This window comes from Poeciliopsis prolifica, unplaced genomic scaffold (assembly GCF_027474105.1).
Source record: "Poeciliopsis prolifica strain line A6 unplaced genomic scaffold, Auburn_PproV2 SCAFFOLD019, whole genome shotgun sequence".
Classification (NCBI taxonomy): domain Eukaryota; kingdom Metazoa; phylum Chordata; class Actinopteri; order Cyprinodontiformes; family Poeciliidae; genus Poeciliopsis; species Poeciliopsis prolifica.
This window is the reverse complement of record NW_026562394.1, coordinates 2,489,322-2,501,955: the sequence shown is the minus strand read 5'-3', so window position 1 is coordinate 2,501,955 and position 12,634 is coordinate 2,489,322. Positions and strand designations below refer to the sequence as shown.

The window sequence follows — 12,634 nt, the reverse complement described above, 5'->3', positions numbered from 1 at the left end:
ATCCGGATTTAGAAGATAAACCTCACCTAAAACTGTCACGTTCACGCTCGCCCTGCATGGTTTCCATCTGGAACGCTCCTCCACTGCATCGGGTCTTTCTTGCGCTACGGCATATTATTGGAGCTGGCATTAAGCTGCGCATTTCCCTGCTTACACCAGGCACATTTGGAATGGTTTCTTGAGCGTCAAAGGAAACCAGATACTTTCTCAGGATGAATTTATGAGCAAGCAGATGCTGAATAAAAACCATGCTATGGCATGTTGGTTCAGTGAAATTCAAAAACAATATCTGTCAAGACTCCACTGTGAGCATGAAGACACGTTGCAACAAGAGATGGTCTAATTAGTTTTGTGATGGATCTCTGCTTGATTTGATCCAAAAAGATTTTGGCAAATACTGATTCCTCTTTAAAAGATAGAATGTCCAAAGAACCAACCACTTTTGTTTCAATGTTCCTGCCATAAGAGCTCATTAAATGTCATTTCTTTTTAGAAGCAGAGGCGACATCACGCTAGTGATATTTAATAAACCTAAATAGTACTGAAAACTTAATTTATTTCAGTAACTCATTCCATATGATGAAGAACATTAAATATATTGAAGCCACAAAGACTTATGTTTCCAAACATTAACTTCTGTTAATTCTGATACTTTTTTGCTTAAAGCTAATGAAAACATGTCATTCAAGGTTAGCATAATACACCAGACAAAATATTTTAAAGCAGAAAAGTTGGCTATATATATATATATATATATATATATATATATATATATATATATGCATTAAGTTTGTTAGGTACTTTTAATCGGGGCTCATGTATTATATAATTATATTCTTATTTTACGTCAAAGACTGTTCATATGAGCCTGACCTGGCAGGATTTCTGCCTGGTCTGTTCAATGATAGGAAAAAGATGGTGAATACAGATATGGATTCCAGTTGCCTGTGGATTTCTCTTTGCTTTTCCAGACAAGGCAGCTGTTTTTGGGTTGAGGTTAAAAAAAAAAAAAACATTTTGCAGTTATAGTTAGGCTTATTACTTAATGTTTTGAAATTTTAGCAGTCCATGTACAGTTTGTAGAATTTCTCAGTTTTGAACTTCCTATGGAACTGAGATTAAAATAAAAGCAAATAAAGCTGTAGACTCTTCCATGTACCTCTTGCCTGATCTTAGAAAAGGATTTGGATAAAGACGCTTCCACGCATAAATGAGGATAACATTGAAATCCCTTCCTTTTCTGTTTGATTTTAAAACTGCTACAATTGTCAAAGAGCCCGTGAAACTGATTCTTTTAATGGGTTTTCAAAGTAATTGTTTAATTAAAACTGAATTAAAACTATCAATATTTTAATATTGATAGTTTTATAATAAACTATCAATTATTTATAGTTTTTGTTCCAAAAGCTTTGGATTAAAGTTTTTGCAACAAAAAAATCCAGAAATCTGTGTTGACCAGTCGGGGATTGTTTTATGCATTACTAGCAAAAATGTAGGCAGAAAGCACAACATTCTTTATGAACAATAACAATAAAAGCTGTCCATTAACAATGTATTAACATACCGAGATGCAATTTGGAACATTTACATATAAAACCTATGTCTTGGTTTTTCTTTAGTCTACCAGCTAAGAGCTCTGTGAGCTCATTGTTCACAATGAGTCTGCACATGCGCCTTTTCAGGAGCCAAACAAAACGTGTTAATGCCACCTCTTTTGTGCATGTGGCTGCTTTGGTCTAAGCAAGAGTAATGTGGAGCAGAGCGCTACAGCTGTGCAAAGAGTAAATGTAACAGGATGACATTTCACCTCTCCATCCATCCATCAGCTGCATCTTAAAAAATGCAGGATGTCTCTCATCACTGCATCGTGACGGGTCTTAGCTAAACAAATTTTGCTGGCAGCTGCAACTCTCTCCTTGCATAGAAAATAAAAAGATGACCTGAAGACTGATGGGTTTAGCAGCTGCAGGGCATAATCCAAGCTATCGATGTGTAAAGAAAGGATTTGCAATCAGAAATACAAACACTAAAACGGCAGACTTAAAGGTGGACATTGACCCAGATAAAGAACCTTGAGTAAAATACAACAGTTACTGCACAAAAGTGATTTTTTTGTGTTTATTTATAAAAACAGAAAAGTTTTTTTGTTGTTTTTTTTTTTCCTCTTCTGCTGGCTATTGTTAGACATGCATCATGCTGGTAACGTTACGATATGTGTAGTAGTATTCAGAAAAGTTCTCTGATACTGCAGAACCCAATACAGAAATAATGTTAGTGTTGTTTCCCCTTTAACAGTATTATTTTGTACATAGACGCTGTAACACACCATAAACTGAATAGTAGCCAAATGAAGCCAAATGAAACAAAGAACAGAGCAACGTACGGCAACTGAGATGAGCAAACCACTTAGCGGCAGCATGACGGCTAGTAGAGGAGGAGTCATGTCTGCAGTATGGAGGTATTTACAGGATAACTGCAAATTATGTTCAGCAAAGTTGACAAGAGAAAAAACAAAACCAATCACTTCTGATATAAGTAATTGGATAGAACATCTAAAAAAAAAAACAACAGCATGACGTTGAGTTCAAGCAGTTTTCTTCCAGGAATGGGAAACGGCAACAACCAACTTTGGCTCAAACTCTGAAGACAACTAGAGGCAGTAAAAATCACAGAGGCTCCCACACAACACATACTGTTCTTGACCAGACATTATCCAGTGTTGACATGACATTAGCTGCCACCACTTTACAGACAACCTTGAACAAAGCTGAAGCTGGCTTCCGACTGCAGTTTCCAATTTAGGAAATGGTTACAGGGTGATTCCAACAAATATTTTTAATCTGCTCTTGCTTAAAAAGTAAAATAACGAGGCGCTTCAAACTAGAACAGATTCTACACTGACAGCAGAATTTCTAAGATCAAGTGTCAAACACTTCATAATAAAATAGAAAAATGATGAATAATACAAAATAAAAAACAATTGAATAGTTAATTGTAAAGAGTATACTGACATTTTTTTGATTTTTTATTGGTACTCGGTGTTGGCAAGAATTTAAGTGCAAGTACTTGTACTCTGTTTTAAAAAAATCTAGTACATACCTTATTACTACATTTTTATTGTTACTGAAAACATTTATTTACTATGTGATTCTGTACAGTGTCATAAGTAAAACACCTGCTAAATTTATATTTATTATAAAATTAATAATAATTTAGCATAAGACCCTCCCATACATGTTTTCACAACTAGAAGTTTTCCCTAAGAGCTGAATATGTTTTTTTTTCTGAATGCAAAGACTAGCTGTAGGCTTGTATCCACGTGTTCAACAAACATAGTTTCAAAAGTGTTCGGAAAAGAAAAGAAAAAGTCTTGGGTTCCTTATCAGTTTTACTTTTCCGTAAGAAAGAAAAGAAAAAGTTAAACTATTACAGAAACAAAGCCACGATGCCATTATTGCACGACGCTGTCCAAATTGTTTTCATTTGTTTGCAGATGAAAGAGCTCTTTAATTACTTAATTATAGTTTAATGGCACCCCACAGGAGAACTGCAGCAGTGAGGTAGAGAATAGAAAACAATAATTTGCATTTTGTTTTTTTCCCGATTTTCTGGTTGTTTAGATAAAATCTGCTCTGAATAAATGCACAAACTGCGAAGAGGCACGGCTTTCTACGAACCTGTTACACCTCAGACAGCTGAGCAAATGACCAATTTGACATGGACTCACAAACACGACTCGGAGCTACACAAATTTGATGGCACAGATTACTTTTAATGAAAGTGCTGGTGTCGTAAAAGTCTGAACAGTTGGGAAAGACTGCAGTGCTTGTGCCATTGGCTGCATTCTGAAAAACTGCAGAAACTCACAAGATGAGGACTTTAGGTTAAGTTTGATCTTTGGAGCTAACATTCATAAAGTCAAACATGATTTAAAACTGTAGTAAGTCTACACTTATGGCACAAATTATTAATAGTGGTTAAAAAGAATATGCAGTTTTACTTCAATGCTTTGGTTATAGTATTCTGTGCATTATACATTTTTTATATGCACAGTGAAGCAGCGAAAAGTGTGGTTTTCAAGTGTGTGCTTGCGCGATGGTGAAATGTGTGGACCCGATACAATTTTCCACCCAAAGCGCCTTATTAATTTCCAGCCAAAGTAATTATCTGATCAAGAGGTCTGTGTTTTAATCTTCATAGAGACAGAAGCGTGAGAGATCCAAGCAATGAACAAGCAAGCGGTGTGTGTAAGTGACTCATTTATCCTTTAGTTGGAAAAGGAGGAGAGATTTGGCAGCTGAGAGCTTCATCTGCCCTCCCATCAGTTCATTACAGAATTCCCTAATAGGTGGAGAACAAGTGGGGGGAGAATGATCCTGAGTGCACCGACTGAGGAGTGGGATGCAGACCAAGACACGAAAACCAGACATCTTGTTCACACTTGGCAAAACGCAGATGTTCTGGAGTCAGTCGACTAGGTGCTCAGACTCCTTGGCTGCCATCTAAATCCCTGTTTTCCACTTAAGGCTGCACCTGTTAGGAACAACCAGCTTATGATCGTTGAAAGAAAGGGGGAAATAGATTAGCTGTGACAATTTGTGATTTTCTAGTGGCTCCTATTCTTTAGAGATACAGCGAGAAATTGGCTCGGAATCGAATGAGGTGCTTTCAGCTGGTCGGAGCACAACAACAGGACAAAAAACAAATAAACACATGTAATAAACTTTTTTTTTTAAATCAGACATTACTTAAAAATATTTTTATATATTTATGGTTCTAGTTGGTAGCAAACAAACTAAAAAAAAGAGCTGAAAGCCATCTTTTTTGACAAAAATACTGTAATTTTTATTTTTTTTATTTATATTTTTTTAACTTTCGGCAGCTTAATTTAACTATACACGTTTTATTGTTTAAACCACTCAATTTTAAATTTATGCAACAAGTACAAATAGTGCTTTTATGTTACTTTTGAAGAAATTTGAAGAGACTCAAGTCAATGTAAATTTCTCATCACAGCATCTCTAGTATCTAACAAAGAATTCACACAAATGCCGCAGGTTAAGCATTTTTGTCTCACGCCAAATGAACAAAACCTCAAAGCTACAACTCTGATCTTAAGTTGCAGAGTCTCCAGCTCCAGCTTTAGAAGAAGCCCCTCTAACAACCTGTATTCCAGATTTAAGAAAACTGACCAAAATTAAGTGTCTGGGAAAATCCCAAGCTTCTCTCTAGGACTACAAAGTCAACAAGTCTTCCCCGCAAGAATTCAGCCTCGGTAATTTAACTCGCTTCTCTCGTGGGTGTGTATGCATACATCCTAAAAGACACACTTAATGAAGCCAGTGGTAATGCCTCATGTGCTGCCTGTTTATACAGCGCACAGCAGCAGAAAAAAACAAAATGAGAGTCTGTGGAAGAGGAAAGGTTTGAATCCTCCTAACCAGACGCAGCTGACAGATTTGTGTTCCTGCCACACAAGATGTGAAGTCATGCATGTTCACTGTGTTCCTGTTTACAGTAACTTTTTGAGTGGAAGGATTGTACATTCATTGTTAAAGGGAACATTGTTTTCATGGAAAATGTCTTTTTTTTTTTTGGTAAATGAAAAAGCTTCCTTGAGGAGGAAAATCACCTCAGAAATGTATGCTATAGGTTACTACTGAGGCTGATCATGTTACTTCTTCTACAGCCTAAGCATTGGCATATGGGGATAAAAATCTACACACAAAACAAAACAAAAACAAAAAAAAAATATATATATATATATATATATATATATAAACTGGCATTCCCATCTGAAGACCCATAAGCAGCTCACACAGCAGTAGGTTTTCTATATATAAAAAAAAAACAACATTGCAGATACAACAAAAAAAACAAAAACAAAAAAACAGCAGTGGTTATCTGATCTGCAGTAAACACAGACCTATTATTTCCAAAAGATCATTTCATATCAAAGGTTTTTGCAGACAGGTGATCCTGCTGCATTCTTAACAGACTCCAGGCAGGTTTCTACTCACTCCAACACACAGATGTAAAGAAACTAAGCTATTAACAAAACGAAGCAAAACCAAACAGGAGATAAAAATTGATTCCTGAGACTATTCCAAGCTGTTTACTCTTAGGATCATACGTTGGCATTAGACACAAGCATGATCTCACTAGTCTTGCTGTTTGTCACTCATCTATCTGCTCTCATGTTAGGCAAATTATTCGGCAACTGCCACAAACGTGACTACACCTGTGTGCATACCCCAGACCAACCGAAAATGGTATTTTCTCCAGTGTAATTAGAAATGCTTCACGAAACTGATCCGAGACAATTTCTCTGTTAATGTCAAGGCAGCTTTCAAGAAATGAATATAAATTACAAGGCAAACTGCACATTTGATACAGAGGGTTGGATGTTTTACTGCTTGCCGCAGCACTCTGCACTGGCCCAATAAACATCTCACCAGGCCAATATTTGCCCCTGAATGTTTTAGTATTGATTTTAGTGTATGACTGGTTAATATTCCCACAGGAAGTGGAATTGGATCCAGTTTAAGTGGACTCAGAAAGGCCCTTTGTGTTACATTTAAAAGGGGTAAAAAACCCAAGCATTTCTGGCTTCGGTGCTAACTGGTATAAAACATATAATCCACCTTGTGAAGTTTATAGCCAGATATTTATGACACACCTGTGTCCTTTTACATTGCGATTTTGGTAAATTACTTTTGCGTTGTAACCACTACATGCTTGTAAATCCTATGGTAGCCTCAGCTCTTTCTTTACTGGACCTTTCAGTATAAAAATGGCAGCATTTTAAACAGGCATATGGGCCAGTTATATGTAACAAGGTATACTGACATTTTTTTTTGTCTTTAATTTACTGTTTCAAAACCGCAAAGATTTCCTGTCTACCACTTTCTTTTCTAAGTCCCTATTGAAAAAGTGAGAGAGCTCGATAAGGCAGCACAGAGCACAGAGTAGCCCCTTCCCAACCTGTTGCTATGCAGTGGGTGAAAATAAATGGTTTTATCTCATAATTTAGGATATAAACCGAAATAAAAACACTTGCTAACATGCTAAGTTTTGTTACTATGAGAGAGAATGGAACTGCCTCTTTTGATCCAATTTTATGCTAGCGGCTGACCAGGAGTCAAAAAGAGCTTTCTTTTTTTTCTTGTGATTGAATTTTTTAAAGCAATATTAAGTGTAAAGATATAATATCGTTTTTTATCTTTTTTCTTTAATTTTTGACATTTCGACAACCAAATGTGATTAACTTATTTGCTTTATTACCAAAGAAATTTTATTTATAGTGTATTTTAGGGGGGGAAAGAGCAAAGAAATTGGCAAAAAAAAAAAAAAAACATGAACACAGCTCAGACTTTGTTGATTCGGTTTAACTTTAATAAGAAGAGTGGAAAGAAGCACACATTGGTTTTAGAGTTTTTTAAGTGCTAGAAATAGAAATACAGATAGCGCTCCTCGTCGCCCTCTGCTGGTCGGGAGGGCCCTCAGCAGCTGATTACATGGCTCACATCGCTTTTAGGTGCTGGTGGTGATACTGCGAGATTGCGGGTATTTTTTTTTTACTGAAAATTTTCACACAGCATAATCGTTTTATCACGTATAATCTGCAGATGAAAAAAAACAGACTCACCTTCTTCTGCATCAGCCAGACGAGCCAGGTCCAGGAATAAGATGCACCCCAGCAGCAGCAGCACCTGCATGGTCCTTAATTTCACCTCCATAGTGTGAAGCCGGGGTGTTAAAAACTGAATGGACGTGGGTTAAGATCCCAGCGGCACTGGCAGATCGCAAACCAGTCTGCATTTAAATCGGACTCCTGATTAGAAAAATCATCAGACGGTGCAGCTAAAAGAATAAACCCTGATTTAAAAAAAAAACCTTTCTGGATGTAGTTACTTTATTAGCAGCTACGCTGAAAAGTTGCCTAACTTTGTGTTGCAGTGTGGGTTTAAAAGCACAGCCCAGCGTTGTGACTCTACTCCTACCTCGGTCCCTCTGTCAACACACGGGGAAAAACTTGACTGCTCGGCATTAATAAGCTCTTTGTGCTCCACACGACTTCCCCGCAAAAGTCAGCCCCGCAGCCCGGCTCCGCAACCCGACCACCGAGCAGCCCGACTCCGCAACCAGGGGACACCGACGCAGGGTCTGACAGTGGCAGAGATTAGTTTCAGTCGCCTTACAGGTTATTCCGCATCTTCTGGAGAAGAAGAAAAAAGTCCAGAAAAGTGAGTGTTTTCCTTCTTAATGTTCCCTTAAACACCAGAATTGTTGTCTTCAGCAGAGAGGGGGGAAAAAATCAAAAGGAGCGGTTGGGGGATATACAGCGCCTGGCCTCGTTTTAAAGAGAAAATTAAACAAGAAGCGATGGAAAACGTCTGGCTTCGTCAAAAGCCAAGGCAGCGAAAAGGCTCCACTGGAGCGGGATTCAAAAGTTTTATGTGGAAGTAGCTCGTCGGACGGGGAGCTTTGAGCCGGTCACCGAGGACAACATCTCCGCATCAAACCTCGAGTCGAATGGCATCAGTTGGCCCCTCCCACCCCGGTTTCCATAACAGCAAGAGTCACAAGCTCGCGACATGACACCCCGCTTCCGGCTAGATACTTCAAAATAAAACACAACACCGGGGTACAATGATAAACCTTCGGTGGAACTATAAATGAATTTAGCATTTTTAACATTTGACGTTGTAACAGGGTAATCTAAGCTCCAACCAGACATATTCTAGAAATAATATTGCAAATAGAAACTTCTGCAGAAGGCAGAATGTGTTCAAGTTCATTCTTCCCTTTGTGGTGGCTGTATTTTAACATTTTTGTTCTACAGCAGCATGTTGGCTGATCACTCTGTTCTAAGCGTGTTACTTTGAGCTAAATACACATTTATTAATCAATTAATGAATTAATTACTTAGTAGTCACTTTATGATAAACACTGGATTTTGACCATAAGGCACATAAGGTACTGAAATAGCTGGAAACACAATCACTTCTTAGCAAGTGCAAATTTGCATTTTGGTCATTTCAAGGTAGAATGCAAAGTAACTGACGTCCTCTATTAGGTGAAACATAACTTACCGTAGACACAACTTTATCAATATCCCGTGGACAATGAAAATCCAATTTATTATAAAATGTAATAAATGTGAACGACAAATATATGAAAGGCTTCACTGTATCTTGGCAGGAAATAAATGCAGCTCAACTGATAAAATATTTATAAATTATTTGAGTTCATAACTCAGGAAGATAATGTTATATTAATATAGTTTATTATGCTTTAAAATAAAGTAAAGTAAAAATGAACAACCATACACAGGTTTGGCAAGAACTATGAAAAGTTTTTTCCCCCCATTTTAAAATTTGATTTGATTTAAGGAAATCATCTCAAAGCTTTTATATTCCAGCATAAAGCCTTAACTTTGAGAACAACTGATATAGATACATAAATCCACAAATATGAAAGTGTATATTTAATATAAGAGATCAGTGTCGACACCAATATATTGGTTTGATTATGGGAATGCATTGCACTGATGCATTATATTGATGGCTGTATCATTTGGGAAGCTGTGTTGTCTTTTTTATTTTAAAATAGTGATGTTGGCATTTTCCTTTCCATATCAAAATAAACTGCTTTAGTAGTTGCCTTGTGGAGATGGAAAACCAAAAATTTAGTGTCCGAACCTTTATTTGTTATTAAATGCTTGGCTTGTATTTTGAGACAGATTACAGTTTCCGGTGTAGCTTTAAGTTTTTCCAGGTAACTTGGCTTTCAAACACCAAATGTTGTAGTGCAAGCAGAGGCATGCAGTTTGAATAAACTGCAATGATAAAACATTACTTAAGAATATCTCTCATAGAAGTCTTTACTTGGCACCATCTTCCAAATGGAGCAGTTCCTGGGAACAGAGTAAACAGCACTGAAAGGCTTTCTGGTTTTAAAGACACTGGTAATATAAGTTAATGCAGCATGAAATTTAAGGACCAGATTAACGCTTCAGTCAGATATTGTAGATTTTTGATGACTTATATTGATTTCAAAGACATCCCGACACATAATTTTAAAATCTTATCGTTATGCATTGCTGTTCATTTAGAGTTTCATCTTTCAGGAAAAAGTGAATATTCTCTTGCAACAGTCTCTCAGTATATTTTAATGACAGCCATGACATTACTGATTCATTGCATCAGACTTGCAGCACAGCTTATTTTCTCTTATTTAACTAATGACTGTTTTCCTTTGGGAGCTGAATGAAATCCCTTTTTTGAAGAAAATCGGGACGAGACGGCAGAATAAATAGGAGAAAATGCTAATTTTAAGTCTAAATGACAAAATGTAAATAAGACATTTGCAATTCAAGCTGGCTAACAAGGCCGCGCTGATGTTTAATTTTGGCGAATCAAGACCAGTAACTCTCCTGTCTTTTACAGAAAAGAAGGATTTGCTGTGTTTATTTTGCTGTGACAGCAAAGAGTTTATTGATTCAAACTGTATTCACTTTAATTTTCTTTTAGATCAGTTATCCGTGCAGCTGACAGCCTTGATTCCCTTTATTTTCCACATTCAGGAAAGAAAGAATATGATTGAAGTTCAATAGAAAAGATAAAGCAGATAAAGTGAGCTATGCCTTTAAAAATATTTGGCTGTTTTTATGAAATCTAAAGCTTGAAGAAAACCTTGTGGATTTCAGATTGACCCATGAGCAGAAAAATAGTTTTTCCATTGGATTGTGCACACTGTGGTACCTATTTGTAGTGTTTGGGACAAGCTGGGACTATCAGGCAACTCAATTTTAAATTTGTTTTATTTTCAAAGTGAAGAGTTTGCAATGAAGCAAGCACATCACAAAACATTATGACACCTAGTTCTACAACTTTTAACCTCATGTGGCCTCCGAGTGCAGATTTTTACCATCGTCTTTTACGACTTTTTATAAGAGAAGAAATTCAAGTTCAAATGATGACTTCATTCAGTTGATGTTTTTATATGCTTCATAAAAAAACATTCCTTTCTAGTGACAGAGCCTGACTAGTTGAGCATGTTTTAAATATCCATTCTAGTTTTATTTACAATTTGGCATTTTTAAGGGTGAAAATGGAAAAACTCTGAATTGGAAAACAAAATAAAGTGGAAAAACTTAAGCTTTCTCACCAACAATGAAGTCAAACTCCAAAATGGCTGCCTTAATAATAATAATAATAATAATAATAATAATAATAATAATAATAATAATAATAATAATAATAATAAACGTAGGATAGCTGAAGAAACATGTTGCTAATGTTTTGTAATATAAACATAACCTCCTCCATGGATAATATTGCTGCAGTGTTTGAAAGTAGCATCTTTTCTTTGTCACTGACCTGAACAGGAAGCAGTTCCCATGGGCATTTGAACGGGGACACACTTAAGTCGGGGTTGATGTTATTCTCAGAACCACGTTTTTAACTTCAGAGGGAACAGAACTCGGTGCAAGCAGTCACCACTGACCATGGTCCACTTTCCTCCACAACCTTCTTTCTTTTGTTCATTAGCAACATCTTCAGAAGATTGACTGTTTTCTCTTTGCAGACGTGTGCTGCTCTCTCCACACACTCAGGTTTGGCCTCATAGTCCAACACCAAACAGCGATGAGGTATGAAATACAGTTAGATCACTGTGTATGTGTTTCCACCAATCAGTTCCAGTGCTTAGCCAGTGTTGAGCTTATATAACTCTTTAAATAAATTAGTAAAACATAAATGTGGAGCTAACTTTTGAGTCACATCATTGCATCAATAAAAAACATCCCAGTCAGTGACAGTTTAATCCTCCTATGTCAAACAAACTAAACCTTGTGAATGCTTCCCAATCCCAATCAATGCAAGAACACAAATTTTCCAAACAGATTTGTGCTCAACAGTGGTTAAGAACACTTTTGAAATATTGAATTTGTTTCAATATTTAAAATTGTATGATAAAAAACAGACTGAAGTAGGTTATGGCTTCTTCTCAGCTATGAAAACAAGCAATTAAATGGATAACAAGCTTTAACTAATGATTTTAAATGAGTTGAAACATTTGCTGTGCGGATGACTCACAGTACCTTTGTCTCGTCCACTTCAGCGTGTTTCAGCTGAATGATTCCCCAAAGCCTCAGCAAATTTTAAAGGTTCCAGGAGACCCTCTTATTGACTTCAAAGATGGAGAGTTTACTCTGCACTTTTTAAATGAAAAAATGCTTTCAGATTGTTTCTGGCGTTGGGCTATGACTCTTATTGGGGTGTTTTCGTAATTTTGTAAATGTTTGTCAGTGCATAAGTGCTTTTTTTTAAAGCCTGTTTCATGGTGGGTCTGTTAATCTGGGGGTGAGGTTGGTTTTAAGAGGCTGCCAGTTAAAAGCCCTGTGAGCTGCTGCAGAGACCTCATGTGACCTACAGAATATGATTTTATGGCCTGTTTGTGCACCTGTTCAGCGTCGCTGAATAAACACTCAGTTTGTCCGCACCTTATCTTTCTCAAGCCTTCCTCTTATCTTCCTGCCTAATCCAGCCGCTAAAGGCTTTTCTAACAAGCAGAAAATAATATCTTCAAGCGCAACTCTAGGTGTCCTTCGGGCCTACATTAACTCAGT

General features: G+C 36.8%; 1 protein-coding gene across 1 annotated transcript in view; it reads right to left on the bottom strand.

Annotated features, from left to right (window-relative positions):
- ephb4a (eph receptor B4a) overlaps positions 1–8,558 on the bottom strand; it is a 50,266-nt gene extending 41,708 nt beyond the window's left edge. Inside the window, exon 1 of the mRNA XM_055044061.1 lies at positions 7,649–8,558. Within this exon, the coding sequence (XP_054900036.1) occupies positions 7,649–7,739 (91 nt within the window). The 5' untranslated portion in view covers positions 7,740–8,558. The remainder of the gene's footprint in view (positions 1–7,648) is intronic.
- Positions 8,559–12,634: the final 4,076 nt, after the last annotated feature.